The following is a 23168-nucleotide window of genomic DNA, read 5'->3' on the forward strand; positions in this document are numbered from 1 at the left end:
TATGTGCACAGGGAAGGGTCCTCTGCGGGTTCTCCTGCATTGGATTTGATAAATCTGCAGGGCAAAACCGCTGCGGTTATCCCTGCAGATTTATCGCAGTTTGTCTTGCGGTTTCCGCTGTGGGTTTACTCCTGCACTTGTTTTACTATTGATGCAGCATCAATAGTAATGTTAAAAATAATTAAAAATTGGTTATACTCACCCTCTGACGTCCTGATCTCCTCGGCGCTGCAAGCGGCGGTCTGGTTCCAAAGATGCTACGCGAGAAGGACCTTCGTGACGTAACGGTCATGTGACCGCGGCATCATCGCAGGTCCTGCTCGCATAGCAACCCTGGGACTGGACGGCCGCGTGCAGCACTGAGAGGTGAGTATATCATTATTTTTTATTTTAATTCTTTTTTTACACAAATATGGTTCCCAGGGCCTGGAGGAGAGTCTCCTCTCCTCCACCCCGGGTACCATCCGCACATGATCCGCTTACTTCCCGCATGGTGGGCATAGCCCCATGCGGGAAGTAAGCAGATCAATGCATTCCTATGTGTGCAGAATCACCGCGATTCTGCACAAAGAAGTGACATGCTGCGGATTGTAAACCGCTGCATCCCCACGCGGTTTTTTACGCAGCATGTGCACAGCGTTTTCGGTTTCCCATAGGTTTACATTGAACTGTAAACTCATGGGAAACTGCTGCGGACCCGCAGCTGCAGAAATGCTGCGGATCTGCAGCAAAATCCACAACGTGTGCACATACCCTAAGGAATGTTGCGTGCACAGAGTATTTCCAGTAGAGGCTTCAAAGCACTTCTCTCCTGCAAGGTCCGTCTGGATAAGTCTGAGAGTATTTGGACAGTTTTGCCTCGGTGTTGTATAGTTCCCATTGTGCGAGCTTTGGCCATTATGGCATCTTTTTGCTGGTATCTGTGGACACAACATATCAAATCCCTACGGTGTTCTGTATCTGCCGATTTAGGGCCCAGCGATCTATGGGCATGATCAAGTTCTACACCATGTTCCAAATTATTATGCAAATGACATTTTTCTCAGATTTTCTTAAATGGTCGGTGCATATGATAGTCAGTCTAATAAAAGTCATCACCCATTAAAGTATACATCGAATTTTATTGAAGAAACCTCCCAATGATAACAGTATAATCTCAAAAATGAATAAAACTCAAAATGCACTGTTTCAAATTATTAGGCACAGTAGAATTTCTAAACATTTGATATGTTTTAAAGAACTGAAAATGCTCATTTGTTGAATTTGCAGCATTAGGAGGTCACATTCACTTGTCATAAAAGCTATTTAACTCCAAAACTTCCTAACAGGCCAAGTTACATGTTAACATAGGACCACTTCTTTGATATCACCTTCACAATTCTTGCATCCATTGAACTTGTGAGTTTTTGGAGAGTTTCTGCTTGTATTTCTTTGCATGAAGACAGAATAGCCTACCAGAGCTGCTGTTTTGATGTAAACTGCCTACCACCCTCATAGATCTTTTGCTTGATGATACTCCAAAGGTTCTCTATAGGGTTGAGGTTAGGGGAAGATGGTGGCCACACCATGAGTTTATCTCTTTTTATGCCCATAGCAGCCAATGACTCAGAGGTATTCATTGTAGCTTGAGATGGTGCATTGCCATGCATGAAGATGATTTTGCTCCTGAAGGCATGTTTCTGCTTTTTATACCATGGAAGAAAGTTGTGAGTCAGAAACTCTATATACTTTGTAGAGGTCATTTTCACACCTTCAGGAACCTTAAAAGGCCCTACCAGCTCTTTCCCTCCCCATGATTCTGGACTAAAACATGACTCTTCCACCTCCTTGCTGACATTGCAGCCTTGTTGGGACATGGTGGCCATCCAATAACCATCCACAACTCCATCCATCTGGACCATCCTGGGTTGCTTGACACTCGTCATCAGTAAACAAGACTGTTTGAAAATTAGTCTTCATGTATGTCTGGGCCCACTGCAACCGTTTCTACTTGTGAACAATGTTTAGGGGTGGACGAATAGTAGGTTTATGAACCACAGCAAGCCTTTGAAGGATCCTACACCTTGAGGTTAGAGGGACTCCAGAGACACCAGCAGCTTCAAATATCTGTTTGCTTGTTTGTAATGGCTTTTAGCAACTGCTCTCTTAATCCGATGAACTTGTCTGGCAGAAACCTTACTCATTATTCCTTTATCAGCACAAACACGTCTGTGCTCAGATTCAGCCACAAATCTCTTAACAGTAAGATGATCATGCTTAAGCTTTCAGGAAATATCTAATGTTTTCATCCCTTGACTAAGGCATTGCACTATTTGATGCTTTTCGGCAGCAGAGAGATCAATTTTCTTTCCAATCTTACTTGACAACTGTGGCCTGCTTAATAATGTGGAACATCATTTTTAAGTAGTTTTCCTTTAACCCCTTTCTGACATTAGATGTATTATCCCGTCGAGGTGGTATGGGCCCGAATGACCACCGATGGGATAGCACGTCTAATGCGATCAGTCACGCTCACGAGGGGAGCGTGGCCAGGTGTCAGCTGACTATCGCAGCTGACATTCGGCACTATGTGCCAGGAGTGGTCATGGACTGCTCATGGCACATTAACCCCTGGCACACTGTGATCAAAGATGATTGCAGCATTCTGGCGACATAGGGAAGCATCGCACAGGGAGGGGGCTTCCTACGTGCTTCCCTGAGACCCTCGGAGCAATGTGATGTGATTGCGTTGCTCCGAGGGTCTCCTACCTCCTCCTCCCTGCAGGAAGGTCCTGCAGGGAGGTGGCTTTCAAGCGCCTGCTCAGAGCAGGTGCCAGGAAGCCTCCCTGCAGTGCCTGTGTGATCGCTGATCTAACACAGTGCATTCCAAAGTGTCAGATCAGCGATCTGTCACTTTACTGTGATGTCACCCTTGGGGCAATGTAAAAAAGGAAAAAAAAAATATTTACATGTGTTAAAAAAAAAATCGTAAATAAAGAAAAAAATATTGTTCCAATAAATAGATTTCTTTATCTAATTAAAATAAACAATAAAAGTACACATATTTAGTATCACCGCGTCCGTAACGACCCGACCTATAAAACTGTCCCACTAGTTAACCTCATCAGTGAACACAGTAAAAAAAAAACAAGGCAAAAAACTATGCTTTATCATCATACCGCCAAACACAAAGTGGAATATCACGCTGTTAGGGTTGATGGAACGCACTGAGTATATGTATATGTATTAATAGGTGTGTTCGCAACCCATTGTCCACCGTGCAGGAGATGAACCTGCTGCTGGCAAATGGCGGCGCTATATGGCGGTATAAGCGAACTCTGTTAACTCCACAGATTCGCTAGAAACAAGATGCTGTGCCCTGTTAACCTCACAGAGGTACACAGCTACCAAACAGAGCAAAACTGTGGTAATGCAGTCAGAGAAATAGGCAAACAACTCCTCACCTGAGGTGCTGGTATTCTAGGGGCTTATTTCAGCCAAACCCGAACCACATCCAGACATGACCACACTGGCGCTGAGCTCATAGACTTTGGTTTGATACTAGTATAGCTGTAGCAGACATGGACCTTCCAAGTGGTCCAATAGGAGCTGCTACAGGGCCTGAGCCTGTGACCCACGACCTCCAATGAGAGGTCCTCACATGGGCATGCTCAGTGTGTGCAAAAGCAGGACTTAGTCCCAGAAAAGCCTGCACACCGCTGACCAGTGCTGGCTACAAAAGCAGAACCTGGAAAGGCAGCAGTAAGCCTTGGCACAGTTTCAGGCTGAGCAAGACACTGGGACCGACGTCTCCGCTGAGCAGGCTCCACTGCGGCTTAAGCAGAATAGGAGACCACAACAGACATGGCTCGAGATTACCCCTGTGCAGCGGCAGGAACTCGACTCCTAACACACGCGATCAAAAAGACGGATATAAATACCCATGATGCCGTTGAAAACGTCATCTTGTCCCGCAAAAAAAGAGCCGCCATACAGCGTCATCAACAAAAAAATAAAAAAGTTATAGTCCTCAGAAAAAAGCGATGCAAAAATAATTATTTTTTATATAAAATAGTTTTTATCATATAAAAGTGCCAAAATATAAAAAATGATATAAATGAGTTATCGCTGTAATTGATCTGACCTGAAGAATAAAACTGCTTTATCAATTTTACCAAATGTGGAACGGTATAAGCGCCCCCAAAAAGAAAGTCATGAATAGCTGGTTTTTGTCCATTCTACCTCACAAAAATCGGATTAAAAAGCGATCAAAAAATGTCACGTGCCCAAAAATGGTGCCAATAAAAACGTCAACTGGTCCCGCAAAAAAAAGACCTCACATGACTCATGAACTAAAATATGGAAAAATTATAGCTCTCAAAATGTTGAGACACAAAAACTATTTTTTGCAATAAAAAGCATCTATTAGTGTGTGACGGCTGCCAATCATAAAAATCCGCTAAAAAAACCATTATAAAAGTAAATCAAACCCACCTTCATCGACCCCTTAGTTAGGGAAAAATAATAAAATTTAAAAAAATTTATTTATTTCCAGTTTCCCATTAGGGTTAGGGTTGGGGCTGAAGTTAGGGTTAGGGATGGGGCTAAAGTTAGGGTTAGGGTTGGGGCTAAAGTTAGGGTTAGGGTTGGGGCTAAAGTTAGGGTTAGGGTTAGGGTTGGGGCTAAAGATAGGGTTGGGGCTAAAGTTAAGGGTAGGGTTGGGGCTAAAGTTAAGGTTGGGGCTAAAGTAAGGGTTAAGGGTTGGGGCTAAAGTTAGGGTTTGGATTACATTTACAGAAGGGATTAGGGTTGGGATTAGGGTTAGGGGTGTGGTTAGGGTTATGGTTAGGATTAGGGTTAGGGGTGTGTTTGGGTTAGGGTTTCAGTTAGAATTGGGGGGTTTTCACTGTTTAGGCACATCAGGGGCTCCCAAAACATGACATGGCGCCACATCTCCATTCCAGTCAATTTTGCATTGAAAAGTCAAAAGGCGCTCCTTCCGAGCTCTGCCATGCGCCCAAACAGTGGTTTATCCCCACATATGGGGTATCAGGGTACTCAGGACAAATTACACAACAACTTTTGGGGTCCAGTTTCTTCTGTTATCATTGGGAAAATAAAAAATTTGGGGCGAAAAGATCATTTTTGTGAAGAAGCATGATTTTTTTATTTTTACGGCTCAACATTACAAACTTCTGTGAAGCACTTAGTTAGTCAAAGTGCTCATCACCACACATGTAGATAAGTTCCTTAGGGGGTCTAGTTTCCAAAATGGTGTCACTTGTGAGTTTATTTGAAAAACAAAACAATTAAATCTTTATGACACTTAAATCCAATTTGCATAACAATTTGGAACACAGTGTATAGGAGAGTCCAGAGGGGCATTGACAATAGAGTTAAAAAGATGAATGAGTTCTTTGTCTAGTTCATTTGATTCAACCATTTCAGGTAGACCCCTAATTCTTATGTTGTTCTGCCTACCTCTGTGTTCAGCGTCATCTATTAAGTCTGCAATGTATTGTTTTTGGGATGACTGAGATGCCAATTCGGTATTCTGAACTTCTATTTTGTCTGCAATGGAAGAGGTCGAGGTCTCGAATGCTGTGACCTTCTCTCCCCATTGTTGTACCTTATCTCTCAGTGAGGATAATTCAGATCTGTATGAGTTCTCAAGCCAAGTGATATATTGCTCCATGTCCACCCTTGTAGGTATAGCTTGAATTTTAGCACTTAATTCTCTCAGGTCGACAATTATTGGATTAATGCCTGAAGTCTGTCCTTGCTGTTCCTCTCTAAAGGTACCGTCACACTAAGCAACGTCGCGGCGATATGGCCAGCGATCTGTGACGTTGCAGCGTCCTAGGTAGCGATATCGATGTGTTTGACACGCAGCAGCGATCTGGATCCCGCTGTGAAATTGCTGGTCGCTGCTAGAAGGTCTGCACATTATTTGGTCGCTAGGTCGCCGTGTATCGCAGTGTTTGACATTAAAAGGAGCGACGCCAGCAGCGACAGCGACGAGGATAGAGAGGCGTGTTTTATTATAAAAGGTGACGCCCTCATCCGCGACGACCTGAGAGGGAACTTACAGCAAAATCTATTGATGATGGCTCGGCGTAATATGTGTGGGTGACGTCATGTCACTGTGAACGCTGATTGGCCACTGCAGGTACATCTGTAGCTGCGTTCCGAAATATAAATCGTGACTCTACTCAGTCCTTTTATTTACGATCACCTGTACGTCCTGTCCGGAACGTTCCACCCTGCGCCTCCAGATACAGAACTTTTCAACGTCTTCGATCTTCCAGCTTCTTCAGCCACACGGGAGCAACCTGTCTGGGACGTCCGTCCGCCCGCATCTTCCAAGGCTCACGGTAGCGTCCTGTTTGAAAATCAAGAACTTTGCATCGTCTTCATTCTTGTTTTTTTTTTTTTTATACAGCCTCTTTACAGTTCATACAGCTTTTCAATGGTAAGTGATATTTTTATTCTGTTTTTATCATCTTTTCGCAGCAATGCATGTATATGTGTATGTTTCTTAACAAATCCACTTTGGTGCTGGGTGGGCAGCAGTTTTTTATGCTTTCACTTTATGGAAAAGTTAACATATGGACTTTAGTGCTGGCTGTCAGCCATTTACAGGTTTATACAACTGTAAACTGTAACTTATCTATTTCTTTCTTTCAGATGTCTGCCAATGAACAGGAATTTGTTAGGGAATTCATCGAGATGTACCGCTCCCTGCCCTGTTTGTGGAAGATCAAGTCTTCTGATTACAGCGACCGCTACAAGAAGAAGGATGCCTACGGAAAACTGATGGCCGTGTACAAGCAGCATCATCCCACTGAGACGGTGGATGAAATCATTGTGCGGAAGAAGATACACGCTCTACGCACAGTGTACAAAAAAGAACTAAACAAGGTGGAAAAGTCCGTCAAGTCTGGGGCCGGAACCGATGACATCTATGTGCCCAAGTTGTGGTACTATGATCTGATGGAGTTCACTCGGGACCAGGAAATCCCTCGGCCGTTACGGAGCGTGTCAAGCTATTGTGCACCAGCAACCCAAGAGATCCTGCCAGAGTCTCCTGACGAGCATGTAAGTACCCCCTAGGTTCCCTGCTTGTAGCATGCCGTGTGTCTTGTGTCTTTATGAGACTGCACGGTTTCCAATTATACTAATTCACATTTTTCATGTTTAATCCACTAGATAATAACAGTTGCCACTTCCTGTTCAGATAAGTATGTCCAAACAGTCCTTCCCTTTTAAATGCTGTCTTATTTTAAAAAGTCAAACTTAAATGTAACGTTTGTGTCTTCTGCACATTCGTATAGTATAGCCCGCCAAAAGTAGTTCAGCACAGCTCTGTAAGCCCTGTGGTTTGCTACATAGAGAACTGTTCCTCATAGCTTATCACAGACGTCCAGAGGTGTTGGGGAGGTGGGGGCTCTCTAGGGCACATTTGTTTGAATATTATTGAATAATTTTTTTTTTTTACTTTACTCGCAGGTGCCTCCTACACAGCTTCAAGAACCGCAAGGCAATGATGGCGAGACACCTCGGTCCTCCGTAAGCTTGTGTGTCGAGGAGCAGACATGTTCACAGCGACCATCACGCAAAAGAAAGGCGACTGGAGCCCCACCTGTGGATCTACTGTCACTGGCCACCGACATCATGAAGCAGCATGCCAGTAACCAGCTCAACGGATTCCCATCGTTTGTTGCGGATCGTTTAAACAATTTGGACATAACCCAGCGAAGCCACGCGGAGAGGGTCATGTTTGAAGTTTTGACTGCGGCAGCGGCAGGAAAACTGACAGAGACATCGAAGTTTACCTGCACCGAACATGAGCCCTCTGGCCAGGCTTTTTGGGGACAGCAGCAAGGGCCCATGAACTGCACTCCTGTCCGCAGACCAGCCCCACATCGTTTCCAGTTCAGGACACCTCCTCCTCCTCGTTTTGGTGACTTCTCACAAGACCATTCTGCGCCCACACAACAGTTCAGCGAGATGGACACCTACTATCAAGATCTGTAGGGTTCTCGTCTTAAAAAACGTTATCCTTTCATAATATGTGGGTTTTTTTTTTTGGTCTTCTATCTCGGACTTATTTTATACTAGTTTCTGTTCATGAGTGTGCCAAGCATTAGTTGGCTTCTAAAACCTAGTGATATATATATATTTATATATATATATATATATATATATATATATATATATATATATATATATATATATATATATATATATATATATATATATATACACATACACACATACCATTTTTTCCTGCCATCTAATGCTCGGCACGCTCTTTCCTATATAATTTACGCTGCTGTTCATTAAAATTTGATAAACAATGACTCAATTCATGGTGGGTGGGGGTGCGATTGTGTGTGGTTCCATCTTCTGTGTGTGTATTTTAGGGGTGGGGGAGGGATTGCGTGTGCTGTTATCTTGTCTGTTTGTGTGTGCTAATGGGGTTGGGGGACTGATTGTGTGTGTGTTCCTTGTTTGTGTGTGCTAAATGGGGGGTGGAAGTGATTGTGTGTGGTGTTATCTTGTTTGTGTGTGCTAATGGGGTTGGGGGGAGTGATTGTGTGTGTGTTCCTTGTTTGTGTGTGCTAATGGTGTCGGGGGACTGATTGTGTGTGGTGTTATCTTGTTTGTGTGTGCTAATGGAGTTGGGGGGAGTGATTGTGTGTGTGTTCCTTGTTTGTGTGTGCCAATGGGGTCGGGGGAGTGATTGTGTGTGGTGTTATCTTGTTTGTGTGTGCTAATGGGGTCGGGGGACTGATTGTGTGTGGTGTTATCTTGTTTGTGTGTGCTAATGGGGTTGGGGGGAGTGATTGTGTGTGTGTTCCTTGTTTGTGTGTGCCAATGGGGTCGGGGGAGTGATTGTGTGTGGTGTTATCTTGTTTGTGGTGTTCTCTTTTGTGTGTGTGTTTAAATTGGTTAGGGGGAGTGCTTTTGAGTGGTGATCCGACAGACCCACATAGATAGATAGACCCACATAGATAGATAGACCCACATAGATAGATAGACCCACATAGATAGATAGACCCACATAGATAGATAGACCCACATAGATAGATAGATAGACCCACATAGATAGATAGACCCACATAGATAGATAGATAGACCCACATAGATAGATTGATAGACCCACATAGATAGATAGATAGACCCACATAGATAGATAGACCCACATAGATAGATAGACCCACATAGATAGATAGACCCACATAGATAGATAGACCCACATAGATAGATAGATAGATAGACCCACATAGATAGATTGATAGACCCACATAGATAGATTGATAGACCCACATAGATAGATAGATAGATAGACCCACATAGATAGATAGATAGACCCACATAGATAGATAGACCCAGATAGATGGATAGATAGACCCACATAGATAGATAGATAGACCCACATAGATAGATAGACCCACATAGATAGACCCACATAGATAGATAGATAGACCCACATAGATAGATAGATAGACCCACATAGATAGATAGATAGATAGATAGATAGATAGACCCACATAGATAGATTGATAGACCCACATAGATAGATAGACCCACATAGATAGATAGACCCACATAGATAGATAGATAGACCCACATAGATAGATAGACCCACATAGATAGACCCACATAGATAGATAGATAGACCCACATAGATAGATAGATAGACCCACATAGATAGATAGACCCACATAGATAGATAGATAGATAGACCCACATAGATAGATTGATAGACCCACATAGATAGATAGACCCACATAGATAGATAGACCCACATAGATAGATAGATAGACCCACATAGATAGATAGACCCACATAGATAGATAGACCCACATAGATAGATAGACCCACATAGATAGATAGATAGATAGACCCACATAGATAGATAGACCCACATAGATAGATAGACCCACATAGATAGATAGACCCACATAGATAGATAGATAGATAGACCCACATAGATAGATAGACCCACATAGATAGATAGACCCACATAGATAGATAGACCCACATAGATAGATAGACCCACATAGATAGATAGACCCACATAGATAGATAGATAGATAGACCCACATAGATAGATAGACCCACATAGATAGATAGATAGACCCACATAGATAGATTGATAGACCCACATAGATAGATAGATAGACCCACATAGATAGATAGACCCAGATAGATGGATAGATAGACCCACATAGATAGATAGATAGACCCACATAGATAGATAGACCCACATAGATAGACCCACATAGATAGATAGACCCACATAGATAGATAGACCCACATAGATAGATAGATAGACCCACATAGATAGATAGACCCACATAGATAGATAGACCCACATAGATAGATAGATAGATAGACCCACATAGATAGATAGACCCACATAGATAGATAGACCCACATAGATAGATAGACCCACATAGATAGATAGATAGATAGATAGATAGACCCACATAGATAGATAGACCCACATAGATAGATAGACCCACATAGATAGATAGACCCACATAGATAGATAGATAGATAGACCCACATAGATAGATAGACCCACATAGATAGATAGATAGACCCACATAGATAGATTGATAGACCCACATAGATAGATAGATAGACCCACATAGATAGATAGACCCAGATAGATGGATAGATAGACCCACATAGATAGATAGATAGACCCACATAGATAGATAGACCCACATAGATAGACCCACATAGATAGATAGACCCACATATATAGATAGACCCACATAGATAGATAGACCCACATAGATAGATAGATAGACCCACATAGATAGATAGACCCAGATAGATGGATAGATAGACCCACATAGATAGATAGATAGACCCACATAGATAGATAGACCCACATAGATAGATAGACCCACATAGATAGATAGACCCACATAGATAGATAGACCCACATAGATAGATAGATAGACCCACATAGATAGATAGATAGACCCACATAGATAGATTGATAGACCCACATAGATAGATAGACCCACATAGATAGATAGACCCACATAGATAGATAGACCCACATAGATAGATAGATAGATAGACCCACATAGATAGATAGACCCACATAGATAGATAGATAGACCCACATAGATAGATAGATAGACCCACATAGATAGATAGATAGACCCACATAGATAGATTGATAGACCCACATAGATAGATAGACCCACATAGATAGATATATAGATAATAAAGGAAAGCGCAAGGGCATAGGATGCTGTTGACTACGATGATTCTTAAGTTAGATGGAGAACAACAGTATGTGTATAGATAGATATTTTTATTAATGTACACATTGAGACATACAAATTAATTGCATGGGGCATCATTAAGAAAATGGTACACGAGAGCACATAAACCCTTAAAAATGTCGAACAAAATGCATAGCACAAGTGAAGCACTACTGCTGGAGATGCTGCCATGGGACAGCCCCTGGGCCATTGAAAAAGTCACAGTACTTGTCCCTGCAAATCGTTGCATCATCATAGTTCCTTCGGGCTCCAAGACTTTCCAAGCCTGAAACCCTGTGCTCGTCTAGACGCCATTCGCCCTGGGTTACATTTCCGTTTGCAGGGTCAACAGAGTCACCATATTGTGGAGGGCTGTATGCACTGGCATCACGGCGGCGTAGAAAGTTGTGCAGAACACAACAGGCAAGCACCACAGAGTCAATAGACGACAGTTTCATGTTGACAGCAGTGTGGAAAACACGAAATCGGTTTGCCATAATCCCAAAAGCATTCTCCACAACGCGTCGAGCTCTGGAAAGTCTGTAATTAAAAATTTGTCGCTCCGGTGTCAGAGTTCTCTGGGAGTAGGGCTTCAGAAGGTTAGGATGCAGTGGGAACGCCTCATCTCCGACAAACACAAAGTTCAGGTTTCCACTTGTGTCGCTGTTGGGCGGCAAATTTAGTTTGTGTTCTTTCAAACGGTCCCCAAAATCGCTGTTCTCAAAAACTCCGCCATCAGACACTCTCCCATTCATCCCAGCAGCAACAGTTATAAATTCATAGTTAGCATTAACGAGGGCCATGAGAATAATGCTGAAATAACCCTTGTAATTATAAAAAAATGAGCCAGTGTGTGGTGGTTGGGTGATGCGGACATGTTTCCCGTCCAAGGCCCCACCGCAATTTGGAAACTGCCATTGCTGCTGAAAACCATGGGAAATCTGTTTCCAATCCTCCTGGGTCTCCGGGAAAGGCATGTAAGTGCGCTGTAAAGCTGAGACAATAGCTTTACATGTCTCTGGGATGATGACGCTGAGCAGGGATCGGGAAATAGCTGCACAGTAATGCAAGTCTTGCATAGACCTGCCAGTCGCCAGGAACCGCAGCGTGACAGCCAGTCTCTCATCCACAGGGATAGCAGCTCTCATCTTGGTATTTTGCCGCCTGATAGAAGGTTCCACAGCAGCAAGTAGCACATTAAAGGAATCCTCCGACATTCGCAGGTAGTTCCTGAAATCATGCGGGTTGTTCTCCTGCAGTTCCCTTATTAGGCCCATATGGGACAATTGATTCCTCTTCTGCAGCCACTGTCTGGTCCACATGCGGCGCTGTCGCTTTGCACGAGAGATCCGCGCATGAGCCTCCTGCTGGCGGTGAGCTTCAACCAACAACGCAGCCGCTACCAACACAGGGACATCATTCATAGACATTGTAACCTAGAGTAAAAAAAAAAAAAAAAAAAATTAACATCAGCACAAGACAAGCAAAACTGTATAGTTATGTTCACACATCGCATAATTGGTGCTTGCATACTTGATATATGTAACATAGACATGGCAATGATGTTGAAACACGGAATGATGACCGCTGCGGATTGAAACGGGAACGCAAAACAGTCTGTTCATAAGCAGGATCCACAACCGCGACGCTGTGTATATCGATGCCGCAAACCGCGACGCTGTGGAAAACCGAAGACGCTATAGCGATGCGGATCATGCGCCATCACGCCCCGTGTGTAGTACCACCCCTGGGCGTGCCGTCTAGCCTGTTTCCCTGCAAAATGGCGGCGCGCCAGCGTTCTGCACCCATGGGGCAACCAGAGTTGATTTTTTTTGTGGGGAAAATGGATGAGCTGGACTACGAAGGCCACCGGAGTGCACCAGCCCACCTGAACCTGCACAAGCAGGGTGTGCTGCGCCACATTTCGCAAAAAAATGTTGGAGCGGTTTGCGATACGCCGCAGTGCTCTCCAACTGCGGAAAAAGTGGGCAGACCTGCGGTACAAAAACCCACAAATGCTGGCCCAGTTGCGGGCAGAGGCAAGAGCTGGTAAGTACAAATATGGTTGAATCAGGAGACGCGCGGTGACGAGTGAGGGGGATCGGGAGAAGCGTACAGCCGTTAGCCGCTCACTAGTGATGCAATAATATGTGTCCCAGCCGGCACACAGCATTAACCACCAGAGCCCCCACACAATGCAGAGTATTGCATCACTGTGAAGTCCGAGATAGAAGACCAAAAAAAAACCAAAAACGCTTTTTATGAAAGGATAAAGTTTGGTAAGACGAGAACCCTACAGATCTTGATAGTAGGTGTCCATCTCGCTGAACTGTTGTGTGGGCGCAGAATAGTCTTGTGAGAAGTCACCAAAACGAGGAGGAGGAGGTGTCCTGAACTGGAAATGATGTGGGGCTGGTATGCGGACAGGAGTGCAGTTCATGGGCCCTTGCTGCTGTCCCCAAAAAGCCTGGCCCGAGGGCTCATGTTCGGTGCAGGTAAACTTCGAAGTCTCTGTCAGTTTTCCATCCGCTGCCGTAGTCAAAACTTCAAACATGTCCCTCTCCGCGTGGCTTCGCTGGGTTATGTCCAATTTGTTTAAACGATCCGCAACGAACGATGGGATTCTATCTATGTGGGTCTATCTATCTATGTGGGTCTATCTATCTATGTGGGTCTATCTATCTATGTGGGTCTATCTATCTATCTATGTGGGTCTATCTATCTATGTGGGTCTATCTATCTATGTGGGTCTATCTATCTATCTATGTGGGTCTATCTATGTGGGTCTATCTATCTATGTGGGTCTATCTATCTATCTATCTATGTGGGTCTATCTATCTATGTGGGTCTATCTATCTATGTGGGTCTATCTATCTATGTGGGTCTGTCGGATCACCACTCAAAAGCACTCCCCCTAACCAATTTAAACACACACACAAAAGAGAGCACCACATACAATCCCTCGCCCACCCCATTAGCACACACAAACAAGGAACACACACACAATCACTCCCCCCAACCCCATTAGCACACACAAACAAGATAACACTACACACAATCACTTCCACCCCCCATTTAGCACACACAAACAAGGAACACACACACAATCAGTCCCCCAACCCCATTAGCACACACAAACAGACAAGATAACAGCACACGCAATCCCTCCCCCACCCATCATGAATTGAGTCATTGTTTATCAAAGTTTAATGAACAGCAGCGTAAATTATATAGGAAAGAGCGTGCCGAGCATTAGATGGCAGGAAAAAATGGTATGTGTGTATGTGTATATATATATATATATATATATATATATATATATATATATATATATATATATATATATATATATATATATATATATATAAATATATATATATATAACACTAGGTTTTAGAAGCCAACTAATGCTTGGCACACTCATGAACATAAACTAGTATAAAATAAGTCCGAGATAGAAGACAGAGCCCCCACACAATGCAGAGTATTGCATCACTGTGAAGAGTGCTGTCTATTTTCTAAATATGTACGTAGGTTTTGCAACCCAAAATTTGGGATAGCCAGCTATTTTTTTTCTTACCAATGACACCGAGGGAATCGTATACTTTTCGGTGTGTAAACATTGTGTTGCTTTAATGTTTGTGTAGAGAGACGGCGCAGTCAGCTGGCACCCGGTCACAGCAGCACATCTGCCACGAGCGTCAGCCTACAGCCCGGCCCGTCACGTATGTTAACCATCAGTCTTTTTTGTTTTTTTACTGTATACGGTAAATTACAGGGGAGCTGAAATATTGTATACATTGCAGATGCAGGTAGGAGGACCAGGGGAGTTCGAACCCCTCCTTCTGCCTCAACTCCTCCAGCTGCCATAACGCCTTCCCCAGCCACAACCCCTTCACCGGCCTGTACACCACCGCTACAGCAAGTGTCCTCCTCCCCCGGGTCTGCTAACTTTTCGCCACAAGGCAGCACAGGAGCATTGGGTAAGTGACCCAAACTGCCAGCTGTTCCCCACGGCGTGTCCAATTGTTAACCTGATTTGTATTATGTTCCGTAGTTGGCGTGGCCCAAGCGAGGGGCTGGGAGCTGAGCAGCAGTAGCAGTTCAGGGGAAGATGAACCGGCATCACATCTCCGTAAGTAGACAGACAGGGGGAGGGGGTATCGGTGGGATGTCACATTTGGCATTAAAAAAAAATAAAAATAAAAATAATAATAAAAAATAAAGTTTGCCAATCACAGAGCTAAAGTTACACAGAGACAAAACTACTTGCCATCGATCACGATCAAGCCCAAAAAAAAAAAAAAAAAAACCACTACATACATACTCACATTCAGATGTCTGTTACGTCCCCCGGGGTCCAAAACAGCTTTCGGCAGGTGAACACAAGTGCGTATTAATGAAACGCAGCATGTTAATTTTTAGCACTGTGTAGCCGAAAAATTTTATTACATCCAGTACTATGTCCCGGACAATAACGCATAGAAATGAGGTAGAGCAGTTGCGGATGTTACACGGAGCGTACTAAACACTGCAAATACCCAATGTGTCAACATACCCTTACTGCTACCTCTTCTAACCACAGAAACAGCCACCGTGAAACAGCTGCTGACCAGGCACAAGCGCCTGGAGAAATCTACAGGGCGCCTGCTGGAGGCAGCAAAAGATATTGCGGAGCAGGTTAAGCAACAGGGGCGCATGCTCCAGCGCCTCATTGCCCACCAGCGGTGACGCCGTGGGAGGTTTTTTTTTTTTTTTTTTTATGTTATTTTATAATTGTGTTATTAAAAAATTTATGTTACCGTTTTTTTGTGTGCTGATATCATTAACAAGCGGAGCAGGCCAGGGCCAGCCAAGCCAAGGCAGACACAAAAGAAAAGAGTTGGTTTACCCTTACATATAGTCTGCGCACAAAATGCACGGTCAGCGACAAAGAGTAGGTTTAGCTTTGCGTACATTTTACGCTGAAAATGGCTGCCAGCAAAAAAGTGTTTGTTAACCACCTCCTAAAGTGCCTCCATCTTGTGCGTCCGCTTGCCTGATGCACAACAAGGCAGCCAGAGATGTTACATACATCATTAAACCTACTACATTGATAAACATTACTGCATAGCACACACAAGAAACATAAATAAAAAAAAACAAAACACAGAAACATAGTACTTACCGTTGAAGAGCAAGAAGAGATCCAGCCACAACCAGAAAATGGTTTCTCCAACAGCTGCCGGTGTCTAGACAGATTCAGTGCCTTTTCTATCAGAGCGCAAGTGAGATCCAATGAAGACGCCAACAATATACTGTGTATGGCGATTACAAACAGGACGCTCCCGGGAGAAGAGGATCGTAGGTGGAGGGGCGTTCTGAACAGGACGCTGGAAAGGCACAACGGGACGATAATGCTTGCAAATATACAAGTCCTGTATCGCTGCAGAGTCGCGGTTTATATTACAGGACGCCGATGCGTCACATCCTGGGGGTCTCCCTATACTAAAACACGCCTATCTGGCTACACTACAACGCCCCTTTGGGTGTGTCAAGTCAACACACTCTGGCTGTTTGACATGGAGCGAGCAACCAGCGACAGCGATAAATTGGTTGCCGCTACGTCACTGGATCGCTCCTGCATCGCTCTGGCGTTGTTGTGTTTGACGTCTCTACAGCGACCTAAACAGCGACGCTCCAGCAATCTTGTTTCGGTCGCATCGCTGGCTATATCGCTGCGACGTTGCTTAGTGTGACGGTACCTTTATGGAGTTATCAGTGGGAGGAGGAGCGGAGCAGCTTCTGTCTTGTTGAAGATGTTGGGAGGGGGATGTGTGAAAGAGATATGGTCTGGTCTGAGGGTCCCTGGCTGATATTACTGCAGCATATGTTGTCTTTTCAACAGCCAATCACTGTCTTCTTCAGGTGGCAATAAATAAAAAAAAAGGCTGCCATTCATCTGCCGTACAGGACTAGGAATCCTTCTGAGCCATTCCACATTGTTATGCTTGTCCAGCATAACTGTCTGCGGTGAGTAGGTCTATGACCTTTCTGCATTCTTTTCCTGGCTGATACCATTCATGTGTGCTCCCCTCTCTCTTTGTTTCTATATCTAAGAGCACAGTGGCCTCCATAATCCTTAAATGAAAGAAGTTTGGGACCACCAGAATATTTCCTAGACCTGGCCGTACAGCCAAACTAAGCAATCGTGGGACAAGAGCATTGGTGAGAGAGGTAAAGGAAGAACCCCAAGATCACTGTGGCTGAGCTTCAGAGTTGCAGTATGGAGATGAGAGAAAGTTTCACAAAGTCAACTAACGCTGCAGCCCTCCACCAGTTGGGCTTTATGGCAGAGTGGCCTGATGGAATCCTCTCCTCAGTGCAAAACATATGAAATCCCACATAAGGGCTTTCATATGTCTTGCATATATAATAAGATTCTTTGGTAAGATGAGATGAAGATAGACCTCTTTGGTGATAATTCTAAGTGGTATGTGTGGAGAAAACCAGGCACTGTTCATCACCTGCCCATTATAATCCCAAAAGGGAAACATGGTGGTGGCGACATCATGCTATGAGTGTGTTTATCAGCTGCAGGGACAGGATGACTGGTTGTCATTGAAGGAAACATGAAAGCGGCCAAGTACAGAGATATCCTGGATGAAAACCTCTTCCAGAGTGCTCTGGACCTCTGACTTGGCAGAAGGTTTACCAGCCAACAAGACAATGACTAGTGTTGAGCGATACCGTCCGATACTTGAAAGTATCGGTATGGGATAGTATCGGCCGATACCCGAAAAGTATCGGATATGGCCGATACCGATACCCGATACCAATACAAGTCAATGGGACACCAAGTATCGGAAGGTATCCTGATGGTTCCCAGGGTCTGAAGGAGAGGAAACTCTCCTTCAGGCCCTGGGATCCATATTAATGTGTAAAATAAAGAATTAAAATAAAAAATATTGATATACTCACCCGTCCGGAGGCACCTGCACCTTACCGCTGTTTACCGGCAGCCTGCTTTGCTTAAAATGAGCGCGTTCAGCACCTTCCATGACATCACGGCTTCTGATTAGTCACGTGCCGCTCATGTGACCGCCACGCGACCAATCACAAGCCGCGACATCATACTCAGGTCCTAAATTCCTAGAATGAGGAGTTTAGGGCCGGAGAATGACGTCGCGGCTTGTGATTGGTCGCGTGGCGGTCACATGAGTGGCACGCGACCAATCAGAAGCCGTGACGTCATGGAAGGTGCTGAACGCGCTCATTTTAAGCAAAGCAGGCTGCCGGTTACTACCAGGGCGCGTCAGAGGGTGAGTATATCCCTATTTTTTATTTTAATTCTTTATTTTTTACATGGATATGGATCCCAGGGTCTGAAGGAGAGTTTCCTCTCCTTCAGACCCTGGGAACCATACACTGGGAACTTCCGATTCCCGATACCACAAAAGTATCGGATCTCGGTATCGGAATTCCGATACCGCAAGTATCGGCCGATACCCTATACTTGCGGTATCGGAATGCTCAACACTAACAATGACCCTAAGCACACAGTTAAAATAACAAAGGAGTGGTTTCAGAACAACTCTGTGACCATTGTTAACTGGCCCAACCAAAGCCCTGACCTAAACCCAATTGAGTATCTCTGGAGAGACATGAAAATGGCTGTCCACCAACGTTCCCCATCCAACCTGACAAAACTGGAGAGGATCTGCAAGGAAAAATGGCAGAGGATCCCCAAATCCTGGTATGAAAAACTTGTTGCATCATTCCCATGAAGACTCCTGGCTGTACTAGCTCAAAAGGGTGCTTCTACTCAATACTGAGCAAAGCGTCTAAATACTTATGACTAGGGTTGAGCGAAACGGATCGGTCATTTTCAAAAGTCGCTGACTTTTGGCAAAGTCGTGAAACCCGACCGGACCCCAGCGTGGGATTGGCCACACGGTCGGCGATCTTCACGCCAAAGTCACGTTTCGTATGACGCTTTCCCCACCATTTGTGTGCAGCGTGATGACATGGGTTCCGGCTCGCTTTGTGCGGCGTCACAAGGGGTAAAACCGCCATCTTAACGTTTGGGATATAGCGATTCCCACAGTGAAACACAAATTTTGCAGGGACGGAGGAGAGAGAGAGAGAGAGAGAGAGAGAGAGAGAGAGAGAGATTGCATTGGGTTTCGTGTTTCGGTCGGCCCCCCGACTTTTCACAATAATCGGCCGATTTCACACGATCCAACTTTCGAGACAGTCGGGTTTCACAAAACCCGACTGGATCCTAAAAAAGCAAAAGTCGCTCAACCCTACTTATGACCATGTGATATTTCAGTTTTTCATTTTTAATAAATTTGCAAAATTACTACATTTCAGTTTTTTTTCAGTAAAGATTGGGTGCATAGTGTACATTAATGAGAAAAAAATGAACTTTTTTGAATTTTAACAAAAAGCTGCAATGAAGCAAAGAGTGAACATTTTAAAGGGGTATGAATACTTTCCGTACCCACTGCATAATTAAAGTTTGAGCTGCTCTTTTATCTTGATCCACAAATCCACAAGTTCATTTCTCGGTTTAGCTTTCTATGCTGTGTGGGCTAGTTTCTGACCCGATATAATTCCATAAAAGGACTGGGCTTATATCTAATGACAAACTGTTGGCAGACCTACTGTTTCTTTAGTGCTAGAGAAAGGAGCCCTCAGCTTCTCAGAGTTGTGAGCGAGTGTGGTGTTACATCAGTGACTTTGTGGGTCACATCCTCACTCCCCATGCCTTCATGGGTCTGTGTTGGCCTCCCAGGCATCTATGTAAAACTGTATCAAGCTGACCTTACGTGTCTCCAGGGGGTGCAAAATATCACGTTTGTGAAAGTGGGGATTCCGCATTATGTGATCCATCTGATGTAATGGTGACATCAGATGGAGTGACGAGGTGTGGGCTCACCACATGAGGTGGCAATGGTGGGATTCTGTGTGGTCTCTCCAGTGTCGTCTTTCACACTCTTGTTACCATTTATCTTTTGTGTCTCCCCTATTTGCTCATAGATTGTACAGAGACACGTAAAAAGTTTTGGGGTGATAGTGGTGAAAATTACTGTTATTGTGAACAGTTAAGCAAGCCGAAGATGAAATTATCACTAAGGGTACATTTCCATGATCAGGAGGTAGCAGCGATTTGGAGCAGCATATTTTCACTAGGTCCAAATCACGCAGGTAAATCCACTTTGTTTTCTAAACAATGTGGATTTACAGCATCCAAATACATTCTATTGTTGAAATTTCTGTTGCAAAGACTAGAATTCATATGCAACTTTATTAGGATGCCTCAGGAAATTTATATTATTATGTCAGTTCCCGGTGTTGCAGGTTACCCTTCATATGATCCAAGTTTTGCTGCAATTTTTAAGAATGAAGCTGACGTAGACCATCGTGTAGTTGAAATTTCAACTAAAGAGATATTGCTTCCAATTTGGAAATTCTAGAGGATAGGCCATCGACCTTAATGTCCACTTTCTGTGCTATAGAAGTTTCCATCGCTTAAAGCATAGTCCATATGCTCTAAGCTGATGGGAGTTTATACTACATGATTAACCCCTTAACGACCGCCGATACGCCTTTTAACGGCGGCCGCTAAGGGTACTTAAACCACAGCGCCGTTAATTAACGGCGCTGTGGAAAAAGTGAATAGCGCCCCCCAGAGTCGGATTTTCTCTGGGGTCTTGGTTGCCGGGGGTAGCCGAGACCCCAGAGAACATGATTCGGGGGGTTTTTACCGACCCTCGAGTGGCGATCGCCGGTAATTAACCGTTTACCGGCGGTCGCAACAAAAAAAAATCGCGATTTGCCATTTAATTTCTCTGTCATCCGATGTGATCGCACATCGGAGGACAGAGAAATGTGGTCCCCGATAGCCCCCCAATACTCACCTACCTCCCCCGGTGCTCCTCGTGGCTCCCGATGGGTGCCGCCATCTTTTTCCGGGGAAATAATGGCGGGCGCATGCGCAGTGCGCCCGCCGCCCGGCACCCGGATGTTCTTTGGGGTCTTGGCTGCCGGGGGTAGCCGAGACCCCAAAGAACATGATCGGGGTCGGTTTTTACCGACCCCTGTTTTGCGATCGCCGGTAATTAACCGTTTACCGGCGGTCGCAACAAAAAAAAAACGCGATTTGCCATTTAATTTCTCTGTCATCCGATGTGATCGCACATCGGAGGACAGAGAAATGTGGTCCCCGATAGCCCCCCAATACTCACCTACCTCCCCCGGTGCTCCTTGTGGCTCCCGATGGGTGCCGCCATCTTTTTCCGGGGAAATAATGGCGGGCGCATGCGCAGTGCGCCCGCCGCCCGGCACCCGGATGTTCTTTGGGGTCTTGGCTGCCGGGGGTAGCCGAGACCCCAAAGAACATGATCGGGGTCGGTTTTTACCGACTCCTGTTTTGCGATCGCCGGTAATTAACTGTTTACCGGCGACCGCAAAAAAAAAAAAGCGATGTCATTCTCTGTCCTCTGATGTGATCGCACATCAGAGGACAGAGAAATAGGGGAATTCGGGGACCTTGTTATACTTACCGGTGTCCCTGGGTCCTCCTGCTTCTTCTGCTGGCCGCCGGCTTCTTGCTCCGGTAAGAAAATGGCGGGCGCATGCGCAGTGCGCCCGCCATGATCTGCCGGCCGGCAGAAGAAAATTCTTCCTCTTTTTTTTATTTTGGTCACTGTGAGATCCTATCACAGTGATCAAAATAAAAAAAAATGGTAAATTATACCCCCCTTTATCACCCCCTTAGTAAGAAAAAAATAATAAAATAAAAAAAATGTATGAATTTCAATTTTCCAAATAGGGTTAGGGTTAGGGGTAGGGTTAGGGGTAGGGTTAGGGTTAGGGGTAGGGTTAGGGGTTGGGTTAGGGTTAGCGCTAGGGTTAGGGTTAGGGGTAGGGTTAGGGGTAGGGTTAGGGGTAGGGTTAGGGTTAGGGGTAGGGTTAGGATATGTGCACACATAGAATGGTTCTCTGTGGATGTACCGCGGTTTTTGTGCGGATTCCACTGCGGTTTTACACCTGCGGTTTTCTATTATGGAGCAGGAGTAAAACCGCTGCGGAATCAGCAGAAAGAATTGACATGCTGCGGAATGTAAACCGCTGCGTTTCCGTGTGGTTTTTTCCGCAGCAAGGGCACAGCGTTTTATGTTTCCCATAGGTTTACATTGTACTGTAAACTCATGGGAAACTGCTGCGGACCCACAGCTGGGGAAACGCTGTGGATCCGCAGCAAAATCCGCAACATGTGCACATAGCCTTAGGGTTAGGGTTAGGGCTTGGGTTAGGGTTAGAGCTAGGATTAGGGTTAGAGCTAGGGTTAGGGCTAGGGTTGGGGCTAAAGTTAGGGTTAGGGTTGGGGCTAGGTTTAGGGCTAAAGTTAGGGTTTGGGCTAAAGTTAGGGTTAGGGCTAGGGTTGGGGCTAAAGTTAGGGTTAGAGTTGGGATTAGGATTTGGATTAGGGTTGGCATTAGGGTTACATTTGGGATTAGGGTTAGGTTTGGGATTCGGGTTAAGGCTAGGGTTGGGATTAAGGATAGGGGTGTATTGGGATTAGGGTTAGGTTTTGAGGTTAGGGTTGAGATTAGGTTTAGGGGGGTGTTGGGTTTAGGGTTTTGATTAGGGTTATGGTTAGCTTTGGGATTAGGGTTAGGGGTGTTTTGGGGGTTAGGGTTGTGATTAGGATTATGGATCGGGTTGGGATTAGGGTTAGGGGTGTGTTGGGGTTAGGGTTGGAGTTAGAATTGGGGGGTTTCCACTGTTTAGGTACATCAGGGGGTCTCTAAACGCCACAGCCAATTTTGTGCTCAAAAAGTAAAATGGTGCTCCCTACCTTCTGAGCTCTGCCGTGCGCCCAAACAGTGGTTTACCCCCACA

The 23168-nt window shown here is 44.7% G+C and overlaps 1 protein-coding gene and 1 long non-coding RNA gene across 2 annotated transcripts; both read left to right on the top strand.

The window, feature by feature from the left end:
* The first annotated feature begins 6639 nt into the window (after positions 1-6639).
* On the top strand, positions 6640-8002 carry LOC143818016 (uncharacterized). Its single transcript, XM_077299466.1, has 3 exons — positions 6640-7077; positions 7189-7220; positions 7489-8002. The coding sequence occupies exons 1-3, from the start codon at positions 6667-6669 to the stop codon at positions 7550-7552; spliced, it is 507 nt and encodes a 168-aa protein (XP_077155581.1). The 5' UTR covers positions 6640-6666; the 3' UTR covers positions 7553-8002.
* Positions 8003-14868: 6866 nt separating this feature from the next.
* On the top strand, positions 14869-16412 carry LOC143818018 (uncharacterized). Its single transcript, XR_013224261.1, has 4 exons — positions 14869-15001; positions 15083-15259; positions 15334-15411; positions 15862-16412. It is a non-coding gene; the product is annotated as an uncharacterized LOC143818018 (long non-coding RNA).
* The last annotated feature ends 6756 nt before the right edge of the window (positions 16413-23168 follow it).

This window comes from Ranitomeya variabilis, chromosome 3 (assembly GCF_051348905.1).
Source record: "Ranitomeya variabilis isolate aRanVar5 chromosome 3, aRanVar5.hap1, whole genome shotgun sequence".
Taxonomy (NCBI): Eukaryota; Metazoa; Chordata; class Amphibia; order Anura; family Dendrobatidae; genus Ranitomeya; species Ranitomeya variabilis.

Bases quoted from the DNA above. Each gene is read 5' to 3' on its own strand.
- LOC143818016 (XM_077299466.1), top strand. From the start codon at position 6,667: ATGTCTGCCAATGAACAGGAATTTGTTAGGGAATTCATCGAGATGTAC. The intron at 7,078-7,188 runs GTAAGTACCCCC...TTAATCCACTAG, and splicing joins CAGAGTCTCCTGACGAGCAT to ATAATAACAGTTGCCACTTC. The intron at 7,221-7,488 runs GTATGTCCAAAC...CTTTACTCGCAG, and splicing joins GCCACTTCCTGTTCAGATAA to GTGCCTCCTACACAGCTTCA.